Here is a 20,440-nt window from a genome sequence, read left to right as displayed (position 1 = left end):
TCAAATAAACAGAAGCACTGAAGTGTAGAAACAGAAATGTACCGACACCCCATTACAAATTTTCCCCTTTTATTTATTCCCCCTTCTCTTTACAGAGAAGAAAAATAGATTATTATAGTCCAGCTAATATGTGTTTTCTTATTGGAAATGCATAATTTCCCAAATTGCACACACACACACTCACACACACACACACAAAACCATTCATTTGTTCCATGAACATTGATTCCAATGTAATATCCCCATATTTGGGACAATCAGGGTGAAATGGACACGACCAGTTTTAAAGCTAGATTTTATGGTTTTCTTCAATACACAGTCTTTGTCCTAAACTTGAGTTCTTAAGACTTACATGCTCTCTTAACACTTGTTCTTCTCTAACAACCCTAACCATGTAATATTGTGAAATTACAGGTTCTATGTTTAAGCTTCTAGGATCCTATTTGACAGTTTTTATCTATTTAGGGTAAAATTAAGAAGGTACAGTCACAGATTCACACACACCATTTAATAAGCAATTAACAGCAGCTGCACTCTAAGTAATAATGCTTCATTCATTAATGCAGGACCCAGTACTTGTCAGGGACCACTTCTGTGTAGTGAATTAGAAAATGAATTTACAGCACATCCTATGCTGTCTATGTAGATCCAAATTAAGGGTTTGCCTGGGGAGCTATGTCAGAGTAAGCTAGGGTGTTAAGGTACAGCACACATTACTCCACACTACCCCAAGAATAAGTTTATCTAAATATTCCATTTTCATATTATGAATTCCCTTACAAAAAGACATGGAGAACAGCAACTAACAATTTCTTCATATTGAATTAGAGCAGCTTTCCTATGATGCATTCATTTCCTAATTCAAATATACTACTAAAGTCAAGCAACAGGCCCCTCATACAAATTTGTAACATCTTAAAAGAGTGGTTGGAAGATAAACTGGCATCTTCCCTGAATGCCCTTCTCCAGGAGTTAGAAGCACACAGAAACCAGACATTTCTGCCTTGCACAAAGATAGTCACACCTGGAAATCTATCTTCTGGCATTCTGAACCTCTGTAATTTTTTCCAGAATTCCTGATATATTAACTTTGAAAACATGACCTAGATTATTTAAACTTTGCCATACTAAAAAGACCATAGAAATAACAGTTGAAAAAGCCATGCACTACTTTGCATTAAAAATACCAGCATAAGAATTTAATAGTGTCTAGACAGCCACAGAGGAACTTTGCAAATATCCATCTTTATGAGCTAACTCCAAGTTTGTATTTTGCTTCCTTCATCTTTCAAGATATAAACCAGCTTTTGTGTCCATTATGCTCCAGATGTAACTTTGCTACAAACTATTTGCAGCAAGGATTGTGTCCCAAATCTAATGCTCAAGGCAACAGAACAAAGAGTTACCTTTCAGGATGACACAGCACAAATGAGATGTTCATTGGCTTTTGGTTAGTTAAACATAGACATTTTTCAAGAAAAAAAAACTAACATAAGGATTTAGTGTACCAAGTATAAACAGCATTAAGTAGATCATTAAACAGCATTAAATTTCCTGAGGTATTCTCAAGACAGCTGTCCCCTTCCCCACCTTCATAGTATAATGACAGTCCTCTGGTCCAGTTTTTTTGAAACCCAGAAATCACAGGTCTGCTATGTTTACCTTGCCCTTTCAGTGCTCTGCAGAAAATAATGGCACACAGGAGTGTGCTAGAAGGAATGCATACCTGTCTCTCATCTGTGGAGGCACAATGCCCTACTTTGTGAGAGATTTCTCAGGAATCACCATGGTGATGACAAAAGGATGCAATTTTTTTTATCCTTTACAGTAATGACTATGTGTTAATACTTTTATTACATTTAAACAGCAGGGAAAACAGCATATTTTACTTACACATTACATTTGTCAAATAAAAATTAAATTTATTTCACAAATTTTTGCACAGTAGCTCAAACAAATACTACTCTTAATATGAATAAATAGCACTTCTTAGAGAGCGTCAAAACTACAATTTTTCCACCCCATGATCCCAATGTCAGCAAACTGGATACAAGAAAAAACCCAACTCAAAAAACCCCAGGTTCTCTACTGGTAGAATATATGCAAACACTGTACTGTACAATCCTGCTCAGATTGCCCAGATATGTGTTAAAATGCTTACAAATATATCTCCTACAATCAGCCAAAACCAAGTGGGGAATGAAACCTTTTTTGCAAATTTCATCTCATCTATAAGGCAACATATCCTCAGAACCCATCTAAACAAGTAGAGGCTTTGAGAATTTCCTGGAAAAATCTATTTTGAATGAACCAAGACTGACTGCCTGGACAACTACAGAGCAGACTGGGCAATGTGTGTGAAGCTGGAAAAGGGAAATAGAACAATTAGTCATTTTTGCAGGGAAAACAAAACCAAAGATAAAAAACTGAAATATGACTAATATTAACATACCTGGATTGGTTCTTGCTGCTTAAAAACAGGACCAAGATCAGGTAGAATGAGCTTGATATATTCTTCTTTGGTGCACTCCTCAGCAATTAAGAGAACATTAGGCAAGACAAAGGGTACCATATCCGGATTCACAAATTCAGAAGTCAAGCAAGGCAAAATTCGCTGAATTATAACACGCTAAAAGAAAAAAAAAAAACCAAGTATGAATCATGTACTGCACAGCAGTAAGTTACCACTGTGCCAGTTCAGCAGCTTTTGTATTAGCCTGATATTTACAAAAAAGTAGACAGATTATTTTCGGTTTTGATCTCTTATTTGAACAGTACACTGTAGTTAATTTATACTGTGCTACTCTGCTTAATTTTCTGTTTGCACTCAAAATTAACAACTGTGAAGATCAACAAAAAGCAATTAACTGTACAGAAAATAGGACTTTGAGCCACACATGAGTTATGAAAACTATGCTCCATATGCTTTAACAATACCCTAACAAGACCCTTATGATACCCTATAAACCCTCCAAATGAGGATTTTTTTTGTTTCTGAACACCATTATTCACTGAACAAACACATAATTATAATATACCTTACTGCAAAACTCCAGACACATTCCCTAACTATGATTCTGCTGATGAAAGAGATATTAAAACTGTGGATGTCTACTGTAGCACTAGACATCCTTAAATGCTTTTGAAGTCAATAAACAGATATATGGTTCAAGGGCATAGTCACATCCCTCATAAAATATACTTTCAAGACAGAAAAATAATAAAAAGAATGCCCTAAAGATTATTTGATCAATCAGTGGCTGTCTAAAGTTAGGTGAAATACATACCACTTATTTCCAAATTCAAAGCACCAACCATTTATGATAAAACAAAAAAATTACTAAATTAAAAAGAATAGAGTATTAACTATGGAGTCTAAATGTTGCACTGTGTAGTGCAAAACAGAATTAAAAATAGAGAAATGTAATCACTGGTTGGGAAGCTCAGTTATTCTATTGTGTATTAAACTAATACTACTTTTCTATCACGTGTGCATTATGGCTTATATAAATTAAGGTATACCAGAAAAGGAAAGGGAGCCAGCCCAGACATCTTGCTTAACACTGAACAGGAGAAATATGTAATGAGAGGCATTTCCCTTTGAGATTTCTGAGCACAGCCAGCACAAGAAAGCACTCAGTCTACTGGGGGAAGGAAGCTTTGCATCATTCAACATTAAAGTACTGCCTTGCTATGAAAAAACTTGAAGCAATCTTATAGAAAGAAAAGGTGGCAAATTGGCTTCAAAGAGCTATGATGACATCTGGAAACACGGGGAAAGCCTTTAAGTGGAGAGAAGACAGCTCCCTTTCAAACTGGGATGAACTACAACAGGACAAGCAAATGATGGCTCCTTAGTTGGCTTATTTGCCATTTCCATTTAAAGAATTATTGATTGCTGAGGAATACTTCCAGAATAAGCACTTCCTTTTATTTCCTTCTACTCTATTCTGACAGTCTCACAGCAGTCTATTATGGTACAATGCTACAGAAAGTTCAGCATTCCAGGAGTCAAAATGCTAACAGATGTTCATGTATTTTCAAACTTGCTATTACAAGAAATCATTCCGACATACCTTAGGTAGTTTTGGCAGAACTTTTGGTAGTCCTTTAAAAAACTGTGATTTCTGCAGGTTATCCCTTTGAAATAATGAATCAAAATACTGAAGCGTCATTGCTCCTACATCATCGAAGAATGGTATCTAAAAATAAGATTAAAAGGTTTTGATCTGGAGGGGGACAACACTGACACTGCTACAATAATTCCAAAATATAATCATCTATCTACCCTTTCAATGCATGACAGTAAGCTTTTACAATGACATGTCTGCAACTAACAATTAGAAAATTAAATTTTTACATATCAAGTAATAAAATATTCAGATACAGGTTCATTACTAATGCAGAATTTTCCTAGCATTTTTCAAAAAGTCATGTATGTTATGTGTATCTAAGTTAAAACATTATTTCATATACAGTAAATTGCTAACAAAAAATGTAATGAAAAATAAAAACTTTGAATAAATATTCTTCTGGGAATAATTATGCTATATTATATTATATTACAACACAGGATTATCTACTAGGTCATCCACATCTGGCTCCCACCCCTGGAAACTCCAGAAACCCTGGGAACTCTGATATCTCTACCCTATAATTCAGTGTGCAGATGTGGTAAAAGAGACTCAACATCTTTATAAAACCGTACTGCTTAATACAACCCCCTCAGAGATTTGTTTTTTGTAGTCCTTTAGACAATTGAATTGATACGTGAAGAAATATCTGCCAATTCCCTTGCTCCCATCTTTCAGTATATAGGTGCACAAAATCATCACCTGCTCCCTCTCCCTTCTTTACCCACTGTTTCCTTCAACAGTTAAAACACTGATTCCTATCTCTGCATACCATCTTTTTACACCACACTAAAATAATAAAATCCTTTAGCAAAACAAAACTATAAGCAGGAATCTGAAAGGCTGGAGAAAATGGGGCATAAGACAAGGGAAGAACAATGTTACTTTAAGATAGAAAAATGGAGCATCAGTGTTGCCAAATTAAAACTTACATTATAGCCTACTTGCAATTAAATTTTGCTTTGTTAGGGCAAACAATTTCTGAATATACTTCATTATTCTGCATACTTATGAATACACCAAAAATCATAAACCAAAAACCAATCCTTATGTTTTTTGCCCTTTATCATTTCCTCACTTTCAAATCCTTCCAGTATAATTTTAAAGACTCAATTGTATAAAATCACAGCACCGAAAAGCTTGCAATTGAATGGAAAGGAACAAAACAGTGTTGCATTGAGTAATTTTTGAATAATTGAATAATTTTTCTAAATTCTGTCTCAGCATCAACTTTTTCCATATAAATAAATGTCAGCATAAGGATAACTTTTGGCATCAACTAACATTACACCTAAATGGTTAAAAAATATTTATCATTTCAAATAAAATGATTAACAGAAAACACTTCAAAATAGCTCTAGAAATCACACACTAATTCTCTCTTTCCTATGGCTGCTGTATTTTCCATGGACTGACCTTAGTCATTTGATCAGCGTCTGGTCTGACTGCCGGAGCCACGTTTAGGAGGAGCTTTACATGCTCACGCACCTCCTCAGGTATGTTCTCAAGATTGCTGGAGCTTAAACGGCTCAGCTGGGGAAGTAATTCAAGCATGAACACCATGAAGTCAGAAAACTCTGCATGTAACTATTTCCAATATACAACAGGCCTATACTTTGTTCTCTTGATGGTTTCTCTATCCACGCTTTTGATTTCCCTCTCTTCTTGCTCACAGTTTCCCCTGTTTCCCAAGAGCCTGCCTGTTTTAGGTCCCATCTCTGTTTTTTCAACTTCCCACTGTAGTTCAGGTTATCAGAGAACACAAACATGGTATTTTAAACAGGCAAATGTCATTATCTGAGGTGTTGTCTGCACACATTAAAACACATACTGTGTGGCAATGGGCACCCAAAGAACTTACAACAAAAGAAACCTGCATATGAACAGACATTATGTCAGCTGATCCAATTAACTGTGACACTGTCCTCTGTTAATACTCACAGTGCACAAAGAATGTGAAATGGTGATAGCTAAGTGGATACCAGCTGCCATGTCAAGTGATCACATCACTCTAAACCCAGCCCTCTTCAATGGTCCTACATAGGTAATTCACTGCCAGGTGTTTCGTACTGTTCACCCAAACAGGTAAGCATTATTTCACAAGACCAGCATTCAATAGGTTTACAGAGAAATCAGGTGAAGAATGCAATTTTTAGTTAATAAAGCTGGTACATGTAACCTCCTCTAGACATATTTTTATTTCTCACATTTTGGTACGATGTTTTTCCTTGTTATAACAACAGTATGCAGGGTAAGATACCATCATCAGATGGTTTATGTTGGAGCACTGACAGTGTTCTCAATATTTAAATCTATTTTACAGTAGTAACTTTTCAAATACAAAAACCAACCAACAATAACCATAAAAAAACCCAAATACCTGGTCCAGCTGTCTACTAAAGCTTTTATAAATATCTTGCTTGTTGACCTCAAAAATTGGTTTCCCTTTATTAAAGACTGCATACATAACAGCTCCCAGAGAGTACATATCACTGGCTGTCTCACAGCTCACAGAGAGAATATATTCTGGCGCCAGATACTCAGGGTTTGGAAGACACAAGGATGGCAAGTTTGGATCCCATTCCTTACAAGGAAACTTTGGCTACAAGAGAAGTATGAGAAGCAAAACAAAGTACATTTACCAGGGATTTTTAAAGATCATTTTGAAAAAAAAACTCAAGCAGTGAAAAATAATTAAGCCACTCAAATTCAATTATGAATCAATCAGCAACACAGTAAGGCAAAACTGTTAAGAATCTCTGTGTGTAGCTTAGAGTGATTGGCTGATGCAGTTTTATCTGAGTATTAGAGCTGGGAAGTGTAATGTAAAATCAAAGCACTGCTGTAATGGGGAAACATGAGATATGATGGAATTCATCTTCAAAGGTAGCAGCCAGGCACTGAGTAAGTGCAGCACACTAAGTTAGGCTTGTAAGTCATCCAACATGAAGGGGATCAGAAGTGGCACAGGCTCCAGCCTCTCTTTGAAACCATCACTAGTCTACTGTGACCCCACTGAACTCAGGCTCTTTTTCTGAGATCATCAAATGCAGCACTTCAGTCCAGACTTGTGCCATATGTTCTAACTTCTGGCCAACGAAATACACAGGTAAATATTAAATAAATGGTTATATACTGGAATGCAAAATCATGAAACTAGTTTCAGGCAAAGACCTGAATTTGAAACTGAATGATGATAACTATAAAGATTATTACCTCCTGTTCAGATGGATTTGTTGATTGGATACAAAAATCAAAGCCCATAATTTTCCATGCTCCACTCTTATTCAAGATTATATTTTCAGGAGTAATATTTCCATGGACCATTTTGACACTGCTATGCAAAAATGACAAACCTTCAGAAACCTGTTCATAAAAGATCATTATTTCAGGTTAAATATTTCCCCAAACATCCTGTAAGACATTTACAAAAATTCTGTTCTTATGGTCACAGTTAAATTCCTAAGTTAACTAAGAAACAATTTTTCATATTTTAGCCTATGCCTTAAAAATTATGCATGAAGGAAATTAAACACAGATGGGTAATCAACAGGTGAGATTACTAGGGTTAATTAACTGTCACAGTGTAAGTGTGATGGTGCATTCCCCTCTCCTCTCAGGCCACACCATCTCAGAAGAACAAAAATGCTTTATGAAGCTGGTCAATATATTCACCAAAAAAATCTGGGAGCTGTTGGCTCTCCACAGAACATAAAGGAAAGATTCACATATGGAAGAGACAGATGTAGCATAGACATTTACATGGAAAATAAAAATTAATTGAAGTTTCTATTTTACATATCAAAACAATCAAAAAAAGAGTAGCACCTTAGAGCTTCTTGTGTTTATCCTCTTTTACACTTAGAGAGATCAGAGCACTATTACCTCTCACCTCACTATTATTGATTTACTATAGGCAGACAAAACTTTGGCAGTGTACTGACTTCATTAAAAAAATCATTAATACTAAAAGCAGAAAAAAAAATTAATAAAGACAGCCCGTACCATACCTGAAGCAAACCATATTTGGTCTCCACGTCATAAAGTTTGTATTCTTTAATGTCTGATGGTAAAGGAGAAGGTAGGTTGTCCCAGCTGCCAAGAACATTAGCTAAACTTGCACAGACTGGTTCTGTACAAAATGCCAAGCAATCCCTGTATAGGAAATGCATTAAAAAATGTCTTGTACATAAATGTAATATATCTCTTGACTGCAAATAAAGAACCATACAAACACCACGTATATTGCCAAAGCACCTGGTGCTACCAAAAGCCATGTTATATTTCAGGTTTTGAATTCTTTTAATGTGATACTCATGAGAAACACATAAATGTCTGAAGTTTTAAAAATGCTAGAATTAGGATATTTTATTCTCTAACATTCACACAGATCACTAATGATTCACACAAAGCTTCAGAATTTTTTTCTTAAAATGATGCTTTCCTTGTCCTGATCCAGGAACAAATTGATCAAGTAATTCTTAATACTGTTAAAACTTGTAAAATCAGACTTCTACCTATGCCTAAGACCAACACATCCCTGACTGAAGCAGTACTTAATGAGGTCAGACAATGATCAGAAACTAAATTAATATCATATAAGGCAGCACCTGAATATTCTTTTGACAACTGACAGAGAAGATCTGCAAACACAAATACACTTGTTATAAAAACAGCAGTTTTCATGTTAAGTGACTGTTCTTTAAATTATTTTATTGATTTTTTTCTTCATGAAAAATTAATGGTCTTGCTTATACATTTTTGTGTCAATTGTGTTTGAAAAGCACAGAAGAAGAAAACTTCCATACATAAGGAATAGTCAAAATTTCACTGTCAAAATTTCAAATTTCAAAATTGGTCCTATATATTGGAAACCAATATATGTCTCAATTTCCCAAGCTTCAGGCAACACAGAGTCCATCTTTACATCCACATTCTTCATACTGCTCTGCACAGCAGTGGAGGCCCTGGACAGCCATTGCAATTCACTCCTTAACAGTTTTAAAAGGCTTTTTTTGAGAAAGAACAACATGGACGGTAGCACACATACCTGCTTTCAGGATCATTAATTCATGACAACACTAAATACTGCATCAGTATGAACACAGAAAACAGAAACCAAGTAACAGCAACAAAGATACATTTCTGAATGTAAAGTTATAGGCAAGAAGACTGAGCCTAACTTTTTGATCACTCCATAAAAACATCAGAAGACATGTCTCAGCAGGAAACTACCACATATTTTTTTAGTATTTCAATAATTAACAAGCTTGACCTTTGAAGTAAAATAAGGCCGCTGAAACATGCAAACCTCTTACTATCCATCCAGACTTTTGTTTTATCTACTGCCTCTCTAGAAGAAAAACAACAGAAGAGTAAAATACATTGAATGCTAAGTGTCAGCCAATCTGACAGAATTTTTTTGCTTGGTTTCCTTCCTCCCATTCTGATAATGAAATACCTTTTCATGTTCCTATTAATATGACTAGGGTTATAAAACTTGTTTCTGTTATAAACACAACTCAAAATGAGAACACAGAAAGACAAAATACTTTCTTTTCAGTCTGACTTCAGCTTTACAATAGAGCTTATCCATTTAGTTATGGTTAAGGCACAGTTTAAAATATCTAGGGAGCAGTTATTCCGTGGTTTTCATAGCAAACTCTCTGATTACTGCTGTTTTGAGGGAATAAAAATATGGCTGTTTATTTTTTACTTTAGGAGGTAATTAAAAAAAGGGCCCAAGCTACAGTATTGGAGGGATGCAGTAAATCTAATTAAATAGCAGAACATTGCAGAAGGTGATGTCTGCCATACAGGGCAGCTGCCGTAACAGTTTCCTGAAAAATATCAACATGAAATTCAGAGCAATAAGATAAAAACATTTTAAAAATAAAAAGTGACAGCTAAAAATACAAATGCTTTCTGCAGGGAAACAATGTAACAAATGCAATGTCTAGTAAATTGTACGGGACAATTCACAGTACTACTATTTTTAAAGGGTAGGAATGATATTATGAGTTAACCCACACTTTGGTTTTTTTATCTTTTTCTTCAATAACAAGCTAAATATAAATTAATAATGCTTTCCAGTCCTGCTAATGGAATTCAAGATCATTTGTAAATAAACATACTCATATTAAATATTTAGTATAAATAAGGAGTTACTCATATAAATGCATGTTAAGAGGTTTTACATAATTTTAAGTATTACATACATTTATATTAAATATAGCTATGCTGGATACTAATAATTTGTAGTAGAAACATTCTATTAATAGTGGAAAAAGTATCTACACACTAGGGTCAGATTTCTTTCCATATCTTCTTCAGCCCTTCAGGTGCAACAAGTATCTATTTGCATCATAAAGGAGGAATATAATGGGTGACCTGCAAGCAGTTCATTATAACTTTACCTTATTTCTTGCAAAATAAAAAAAAAAGGAAGAAAAAAAATAAAAGAATCAGGTACAGCCTAGCTAGAGGCCCATGAGAGATTTCTTCAAGAATAAGCCCTCTGGAAAGACCTGAAATCCTAAAGCAATCTTACAGCATCCTTGCACAAGGTTACACACACATATATTCTACATAAACCTTTATTTTATTAATCTTCTCCAAAAACTGTTACACCAGTAACAGCAACTGTACAGGTTTTGTGCTTCTGGTGTTTCTACCAGCAGCTGAGTGTGCTGAGTATGGAAACAAAAACAGCAGAAGCAAAGTGTAAGGCTTAGCTAAAGACTCACAAACAACAACTCTGATGTAACTACACTGCTACTTTTACTCAAAAGGCTTAAATACTTCACAAGAACACCACCAAAGCTTTCTTAAAGGTATGAATCTGGGTGTTTTCTTCTGAAGGGCAAAGTTCAGAGGAAAAGTTGCTGAGTCAACTGCAAAGCTGTGACAATTGTAGGAAGAAGCCTGAGGTATACTCTGGGATTCACCTGCATACACTATAATTTGAGATGACCCTAAGCCATTTAGCATATAATAGTTTATTTACTGTTGTAGAGTACTGAGAGTTGTCTTCAACCACCTAATTGATTCTCTTTAGGCCATTATAAGGGACATACTAGATCATTGGTGCAATGACAGCTTTGAACCCCTGTAAATGTGAAATGTGTTAAGCACTGGAGGAAAGATAGATATGAATATGCAAGTGCAATTTAATCCAATAAACCTGTCTCAAAGCAGGCATTGCAAAGATGAACAAGCATTCCTACAGTATTCTCAGCTCCTAGAAACCATCTGGAAGAAGTCAACACAGAAAGGAAGGACATTAGATAATCAATCTTTATCAGGCTACAATTTGGGATCACAGAATGGCTAGGGTTAGAAAGCACTTCTGGAAATCATCTAGTCCAACCCTCTTCCTCTTTGGGGGAAAAAACCCAAAAAACCTCCATGATCTTCTTCGGTAGTATCAGGGTCAGCTTCCTATTTTAACATGAAACCTTGATTTTCCTTGTTAGATTTTAGTGTGCTGTTATCCCTACAGCTGAACAATAAATCTGTAAGACTAACCAGTTACTGTTCCTAGTGACCAACCTTTCATAAATCAAATAAGCACTAGAAGAACATGCTGAATTTTGTCTTCCTCTATTGGCATTTGAGGGCCTTTTCAACACATATTTAGCTACAACACATACAATTTATCAAAAATCCCCAATCTCACATGTACTAAATACATCTTATACATGGAACAAAATGTATGAAAAAGTTTTTGAGAGAAAACTATTTTAAGAGAGTTCTTTGAAAGCAAAATTAATTAAAGGACCAAATTTTCATGCTGTAATGGTCATGTGTAGCTTTACAGCTGCAACTGGACTAAAATCAAGCAAGAGATTATGAATTTGATTCACACCCAAACATTCTATCGGGGGGGAGGAGAATAAGGGGTCAGGGTGAATACCTTGTCATATGAATAAATACACTAAACTTGAATCTCATCAGTTGTACATATTGAATGTTCCAGACAGTTTACATCCACTACCAAAACAATGATTAAAAGTAACTGTTCTCTACTTTACTACAGCTTACCTGGACTCTTCTAATGGATGTTGTACAGTAAGCAGTCTAGGGTGCCGGAGCCTAGTTAGCTGCTGAACACCTCGCTTTAAGGAATCAATAATCTGATCTTTTTCAAATTTTTGGTACTTGTCTATTAGCTTCTTATCAAAAACAAAAACAGCCACTTCCTGAAAATAAGCAACAGAATTCTCTCAGTATATTACACAGCCAAAACCTAAGCCTATACACAATTATATACAAATGTGTTTGTTTAATCAACAGTACAATCCCACCAATACAATAATCAAACAAAGAAACTGACTTGTCCTTACTTAGTCTCAGTCATGGGAGACCTTACTGTAAACAAACCCTGAAACAGACATTTTGAATTTCCTTTATTGTATACACAGTAATGTGTAAACTATAACCCCTGCCTACACAGTGACAAAGCAGCAGAACCACAGTCAGAAATTAGCTTGACTTTAAGTAGATGAAAGCATGTATATCTACTATGAACAGTTAAAATATTCTGAGTATATATCAAGTGTTGCTTTATTAAAACAGGTCCTGTCTTAGTGTTCTGCTCCAAACCAGTACAATCTGACAAAAGAGTCACAGTAGTCTATTAATCTGATCAGACTATTCACATGATAAAACATTAGGAGTTTTGTAATGCTAAAGATGTTAAAAACCGACAACATTAGGAACAGAGAAATCCTCTCCAACTTCTGCAACTGGAGCAGGAGAAAATTATGAAATCTGTATGAAACTTTGAAATTACAGAGGTCAATGTAAAACAAAAAATTAGATTACATCACCATCTGGGAAGTTGTTAATGTGAGATTTATCAACTGATTAAAAAAAGGAATTAAAACCTTTCATCATGAAACAGACTTTAATATGCTGCTTCAACAGCATTATGAATAATAACAAAGGTTAGAAAGCAGTGGAAAATAACACAAAAATACAGTTTGCAGCCCCAAGAGGAACTCAATGCTCTTTTACTGCACATTTTATAATCATTACTCTAATTAAAATCTCACAGTAACAGCTTCATTATTAATTCAATAAAACCCTACAAACTTTTAGAAATAGGCTATCCAAAATAAGAAATTCAGCCCAATACACAAAAAATTGTTTTTTACCTATTTTCAATAACCTGTTAACAGGTGAATACTTTTAACCAACTCAACTAAGTACACTTTTCCTGCCTCTGTTTCCTCTATTTCCTGCCTCTATCCATATTTGCTCCCTGCTCCAGCTTTTAGGTGTCATGGATCAAACATTAACACAAGGCAGAGAAAAGCAATGACGGGATGGAAGAAATACACAGAGCAGGACATGACCAATAACAAAATTTCAAACAAAGACTGCACTTCTGAAAAAACTTCTGTTTGATGACAAGTGAAAAGAATCAGAAAGTGAGTATTTAAATCAGCTATGGTTTGAATATTTTTTGATGGGTCTAAATAAGTGCTATTGGTGCTTGCTGCAATCCTGGATGGTTTGTTTAAACTCACAATTCCCTGCACCTGGCAGAAGAGAACACAATTTGTACTTCAGATCTTTAACCAGCTGACTCAAGGCCATTAGGTTCCTCTTGACTATCTCTGGCCTTGTTGTTGGGACTTCTGAATTCTGCTAGCTTTATAACTGAGCTGGCTAGTGCTTTGTGACCTTACCCTATCTATTTATGACTGCACTTTCTAAGCAGAAGGACAAGTGCTATATTATGCAAAAAAAAAAGTGCATAAAGTCTAACTTAATAAATCTAAGATGAGCTGAAATACATACTGTGAAATTATACATCTATATATAACCAGAGTGACTCATAAATCTTTCAAACAAACAGCAGCAGACCAGCTATGAAATAGCACCAGACAAACATAAGCACACAGGTAAGTAATTTCCTCACATACTGTTAGGTTGTTACTACGTCACCTACACAGTAAGCAAGAAAAGACAAGGAACATTAAAAAAATAGTAACAGATAAACATTTAGAAATCCTAGAGAAGCAGCAAGGCAGGAACCAGGCAGAACTCAGAAAAGAATAATAAAGTTATAGACATCTACTGTCACATGACATGGAATATTTGTAAGTGTCCACTGACTCAAAATTGGAAGAAAAATAATCCTGAAAACATAGATTTCTGATGGGATCTACTACTGTAACATTAAAACCTCCAAATTTAGTTGTTTTATCTGTCTACAATGACTTAAACTATTAAGTCTATTAGAGTTATAAGACTTAAAAACTATTGTGTTGTGGTAAAGTGACAACAACAGGGATAATTAAGCCCTTACATCCTACTTGTCTGATTACAATACACACTGCAAAAAAAACTTGTAGCTTCAACTTAGATATACACACTTGTAATACAGCAAATATGTGCAACTTCCAAAAGTGACTGCTATCACCTGGAAAATGACAGCCAGCCCAAAGAACATTCAAAAGGTACTTGGGAGAGAAATAAAAAATAATGTTAAAGAACATCTATTGCAGTACAACACACCATAAGCTGTATTGCTCACAATTTGTTTTGCAATGGCAAAGTGAATGTTGACATGGTGTTACCTAACTGGCAATATTAATAATGAATTGCAACTGCACGTCAAAAGACCAGCCATTTAAAATTCCATACAGTACAACTGCTGCTGTATTATCAGTTACTAATGATGGCACACCACTGCACAGAGGTTAGTCAGGGTTTACAGATATACTGCAGGACCACATGGAGCACCTGAACTAAAACTCTGTAAAACTGTTGGTCAGAACAGCCATTCAAGGCTTGAAAAAAGGTGATTGACAAGAACCTAATTACATATACTCTGTCAACTATACAGTGAAAGAAACTTGCTACAACTCTCCAGACCTTAAGGATATACCTGCTACCGGTCAAATGCTTACTGGGCACATAGATTATATAAAATCTATCAAAATTACCATGCTTCCAATGTTATCACTGTGTATAGCTGAGTAAGATAAAAAAAAAAAGCCCCAGTCAACTGCTCTGTTGGGTAAATTCAGTAAATAAATTATGCACAGAGCTCTGCATCAGCTAAAAAAATGCATGAAAACATGGCAAAAGTACCTGATTAAACATTGTTCAGACTCTGTCACATGGAATCAGATCACACATTCTTTGCAGATTATTTATTGTATGAATTATACATATCTATTTGCTACTGTTTATTTGCCTATAATCTAACAGATTGTATAAACATTTTCCAAAGACATTCCTTTGTGTCCATTTCTTTTTGGTACATTTGAAGAAAGTTGTTGCATTGTCTAAGTGACTTCACATTACTTAAAATTACTTTTAACTAAAGATCGTAATTTATTAACACTTCTTTTTACACTTTGAAAACTGTATTTCCACCCTGAATTTGAAAAAAGACTTTTCACATTTCTCCAGCAACAAAATACTTTTCTGTAATAATAATTCTTAAACTCTGTTTTTTGCAAACTTTCTTCTGAAGTCACAGTCCTATATTCATTTACACATGTAATTTCAAATGAGTCAAATTTTGAGTATTGGTGCTCTAAACCCTAATACTTTAAGGAAACTAAAAAGGAACAATACTGATCTGAAAACGGCATATGGAAAGCATAACTGACTTCCTTCACAACCTCCTCCTCTATCCCATGCCTTCCTGTTACAGTATCTCAAAACTTAAAATTTCTAAGTGCTCAATTTTTGTATGGTAGCTGAGAAAAAAACTACAGTCTTGCTGACAACAAATGATGACATACTTCATGGTTATCTTAAACTGTAAAAAGCCAGAATTATTACACAAAAAAACCTGCAAGCTGCAACAAACTGGGGAACCAATCTATGGTAAAGTGAACTTCTTCCTTCTTGTCAGATCACTTTTAACACAGATGAATTCTTCATCTTGGTTCCAAATTGCATGCTATGAATGCAGAACCACTTCTTTCTCTACCAAAAGGCTTAAAGCGAGTAATACTTATATATCTGAGAACAATGTACTTAAAATAGTGCTGAGTTTTTTGTGTCATTAACATGAGTCTGTCCAGTTGGACTTTAACTGCCACTTACCAACAGCTACCAATCAATCTGTCATCTAATGTTTACAAACACAGGTCTTAAGTTGATAACTCACCTGCTTTGTTGATTTTTTAGTTCCATTAAATATCTTCCATGCAAGACCATTACCTCCACTGGCAATGTGTCGCCCGACATCAAATTCCCTGGTGACGGGATTTCCCATGACTGCACTGGTGACATCAGCTGTCACCTTTGTGACAGTGCTCTTCAGCTTGTTTAGCATGGACTCCATGGTTTCAATGTGCACCAATGCCTTATCCTACAAAGACAAGAAAACAAAGGTGTCACGGTCCTCTCAATTCAACCATTTCTTGAAAACTGTAATCAAATAATGCAAAGGATTTATAAACTGTCCCCCGACAGGAAAGGTTCACACCCTATGTATTAGTATCCATCAAACAGAGAAACAAATCTGAAGGAAAACAGACTCCTTTAATTCCTGTGCTCACAGAACTACTCGTCTGTCTGAAGCAAAGGATTGCTTAAGATCCCAGGCCAGCAAAATGATGGATGTATATTATACAGACAACAAGTGAGAAACAGAAATATACTTTCCTATGCAGTGCTTTTCAAAATACAAGCTCCAAATTCAGTATTTTGCCCATCAGACTGCTGGCATTACCATTTCCATGATCCAATGATTAATGAACTTAAATATTTAGTGCAGGGGAAGGAAACAAGCAAGCGTCTTTTTATGCTTTACCAAAATTGTGCAAGGAAACTTTTTTTCACATCACCTTTCAAATTTTAGAGCTAAAAGACAAAGCTAAAGAGTGGAGCTTCCAATTTATTTCATCTTCCTCTGTAGTGTGGACTTTCAGAGCTTATTATATTTTCTCAATAAATGTGACTTGTCTATTCTGCCAGCTACAAGTTCTGAAGCCATTTATGCAATTGTTTCTCTGATAATGTATACACAAGAAAGAATGAAGGCAGCAAACAAACAACACAAAAAAAGATATAGGCATTCAGCTTCCTTATCTGTGTGAGCAAAGAAAAAGAGAATGCAAGAAGAAATTATTTCCTAGAATCAGTATTACGTAGTATATGCAAAAGCAACACTTGAGGATATTTCTTCGGTCTCTCTTTCAAGTAAGACGTGAAGACATCTGCATCCTTCAGTCAAACTTAACCAAAATCAAGCACACTGAAGTTACCTGCACTCCTCTCCCTGGTACTACAGATTTGATTCCACTACAAATCAGGACAAATAATCTGATTAGGTTGCAATTGCAAAGACAGACCTGTAATAGAGGCCTGTAAATGTAAAAGAGGTAATAAACATACTAAACAAAACTCTTTAAAAAGTTCCCTGTGTTATGGGACAATTCCCTCCAGTGCAATTGTGTGTAACAGTGTTATCCAAGCCCCAAGCAAATCTTAGTGCAGCACTGCATGCAGAACAGCTGTGCTGCTCCATCTTGACTCTTCATATATGAGAAGCTGTGTCGGAAATCAACAAGACAATCTTAAGAATAACTACAAACTTGTTTGGTATCTAGTTAGTGCTTTGTTGAGAACATACCTTGAAAGAAATTATGGAAACACAGAATTCCTTTATTAAGACATTTTATTTCAGTATTTGAAATGTTATTATTACAAGAAATTAATTTTACTTTATGATTCATTATATGGAAAAACACATAGTCCTAACTGTGCAGCCCTACACCAAACTTCTATGAAGACACTGGCCAATATCCCTGTATGAAGAAACTTTTCATCAACCTAATAAATAGGCACAAACAAGGGTCATGAATTATTCTGAAAAGGTTCTGTAAGCATTTCCAGCTCTCAGTAATTTTATTCAGCAGCTATTCTGTGAGCAAACTCTATATGCTAAAAGACTATAAAATCAATCCTAACGAGTTTAAGATAATCCCAAATCTAATTTACTTGGGTTTAGATGTCATGCTTTTTCCATTGTTTTGTTCACTCCCAGCCATCAAATCTTCTCTAGTACCAATGCAACACCATCTTCTTAGGACTCTCAAACACTTTGCAAAATTAACTGCAGAAATATTATGAAGAAAATGCATGTGGATGCATGTTCAAATTCCTCTGTGTAAATCTGAAAGGAAGCTTTCAATACAGAAATGGTGGGAAAACGGTGTAGTATTCATTAAATCAGAAGCGTCCTCTGCTGTGGGTGACAGACAAACTGCAGTGAGTAGCCTGAAAAAGCCATTAGGTGAGAATGCCAACAGCATTCCAGTATCTGAAGTGCTAGAATTTAAAATTCAAGCCTGGTAGACCCTGTCCAACCTGTTCCCCTCCAGTTTGACAGCAGGCAAACTATTGTTTAATTTAGCTTCTGAGCAAGAGTACCAAGAAAGTTAATTCTCAATAAGAAGATGGGGTTTAAAGCTTACATCTACCTAACTGTAAATTTGTAGAAATCCTCTGATCAACATCTGAATGTAAGCTAAAATAATATATTTTGCTTTATAAAAACAATTGCTATCACCAACTTAAGTAAAAAATCTACATATGTCAACAGGAACAAGGTACCTAGAAAATCCATACCCCACCAAAACCAGCTGTTTTGGATAGTATCTCTAATACTACAAATCATGACGAGTTAACCACATCAGAAATACACAAGTCTAGTTCCCAGCTGTAGGAAAACTTGTTTGTTCAGTTAAGACTGGTCTAGCATTAAAAAAAAAAAAATAACCAAGTGGCAGTAAAGTCAGTCACCCACGATGAAATTTGCATTTCAAGTTAAAAGGTAATAAATGAGAAAAATGCAAAATCTGAAGTAAGTGTCTGGACAAGCAACACAGGACATGCAATAAATGTTTAAGAACTCTTCCTGTTTGAATTTCATGAGTAATATCAATGCTACTGATTCTGAATCCATGAAACCTGGAACTAATCCTAAACAATTTTGAATGTTCAGTACGTTCTTTCACGAATGCCCCTCACAATCAGTAATGGTTTTTATGCTGATGTATATCAGCAATCATACGGCAGCATGATGAGAGCAATCACTTAGCAAGGCAGTAAGCAACAACCAACACTGCACTCAGAGAATATTCAAAATGTTGAAATACAGGCTGTTGAAATCCAAAACAAAGACTGTCCACCATTTTTCAATTCTCACTTATAAAAAAAAACACTGCATAATGCAAACCCAGCAGTTTAACCTCAAACTAATTCATAGCTTCATGTGATGTATGGCTGAGTGCACACTGTACAGCAGTACAACATACACTATTGTGAACTGTAACAAGCTGGGATCCCCCTTCGGGAACTAAGACCAGCAGGCTGGTGCACAGCTACTTCAGGCAGCCCAACAGCATCCCAGCCACCTGACCCAAGCCAGGATCAATCCACAGAAGTAAGTGCTGGAACAACTGAGTCACAGCAAATAAAAGGACAAAACCCAAGCGTTTTTAAAGCACAACCAGGCTTTTACATTTGTTACAAACGCATCGAGAGGATCAAATGCAATGAAGCACTGGACAAGGCTGCCCTCGCCGCACCTCACCTTCTTAACTTTCATTCACCATTTCGGTACTGAGCTTTACCTGAATCCCTACCAAAACCTCACGGAACGAGATCCACGAACAAGGTTTAGTCTGTCGCCTGGTGACAGGTGAAACCCAGCCTGTGCGCTGCACAAAACCCGGTCAGTCTCCTGCGGGCCAGTCCTCCCGGATGAAGTATTTACTGTTATTTACAGCGAGAGCGGACTCGCACCCTTCCGAGCCGCAGGGCCGGTGCCGGCGCTCCTGCTCCGCGGGGCAGCCGGCAGCAGGGCGCTGGGGGCCGGGCGGCGGCCGCGGCCACAGGCGGCCGGTGACCCGCGATCCGCCGGCTCGGGCAGCTCAGCGCTCCTCGTCCGGCTCTGCCCGCGCGGCGACCGAGCCTCCGGGGCGGCCCTTCCCCTCCAGCCCTCAGCGTCGGGTACCCGGGACCCGAGACCACCGCCCCCACGGAGCCGGCCGGCTCTGCCCGCCCCGCGCAGCGCCACCAGGCCACGGGCAGCCGCCGTCGACCCGGGCCGCGGCCTCTCACCTGAGCCCGCGGGAAGCTGCCGGCGCAGCGCCCGGCTGCCCGTCGCCCTGTGGGCCCGGCGGGCCGCCTGTCACGCCGGTTTCGTCTCTCGCTCGGACCCCGTCCTGCCGCGACTACTCCATAGCGACGGCGGCAGCCTCAGCAGCGGGGCGGGGGCGGCCGGAGCTCGGCTCACTTCCGACCCGCAGGGGCGGCGCTGGGCG

General features: G+C 36.8%; 1 protein-coding gene across 1 annotated transcript in view; it reads right to left on the bottom strand.

The window, feature by feature from the left end:
* SCYL2 (SCY1 like pseudokinase 2) overlaps positions 1 to 20,436 on the bottom strand; it is a 34,574-nt gene extending 14,138 nt beyond the window's left edge. The window contains exons 1-9 of the mRNA XM_030237912.2: positions 20,238 to 20,436; positions 16,273 to 16,476; positions 12,177 to 12,334; positions 8,144 to 8,288; positions 7,350 to 7,499; positions 6,514 to 6,735; positions 5,550 to 5,666; positions 4,077 to 4,202; positions 2,453 to 2,629 (exon numbers count right to left, since the gene is read on the bottom strand). Coding sequence (XP_030093772.1) covers positions 2,453 to 2,629; positions 4,077 to 4,202; positions 5,550 to 5,666; positions 6,514 to 6,735; positions 7,350 to 7,499; positions 8,144 to 8,288; positions 12,177 to 12,334; positions 16,273 to 16,449 — 1,272 coding nt within the window. The 5' untranslated portion in view covers positions 16,450 to 16,476; positions 20,238 to 20,436. The remainder of the gene's footprint in view (positions 1 to 2,452; positions 2,630 to 4,076; positions 4,203 to 5,549; positions 5,667 to 6,513; positions 6,736 to 7,349; positions 7,500 to 8,143; positions 8,289 to 12,176; positions 12,335 to 16,272; positions 16,477 to 20,237) is intronic.
* Positions 20,437 to 20,440: the final 4 nt, after the last annotated feature.

This window comes from Serinus canaria, chromosome 1A, assembly GCF_022539315.1.
Source record: "Serinus canaria isolate serCan28SL12 chromosome 1A, serCan2020, whole genome shotgun sequence".
Taxonomy (NCBI): Eukaryota; Metazoa; Chordata; class Aves; order Passeriformes; family Fringillidae; genus Serinus; species Serinus canaria.
This window is presented reverse-complemented; position numbering and strand designations above follow the sequence as displayed.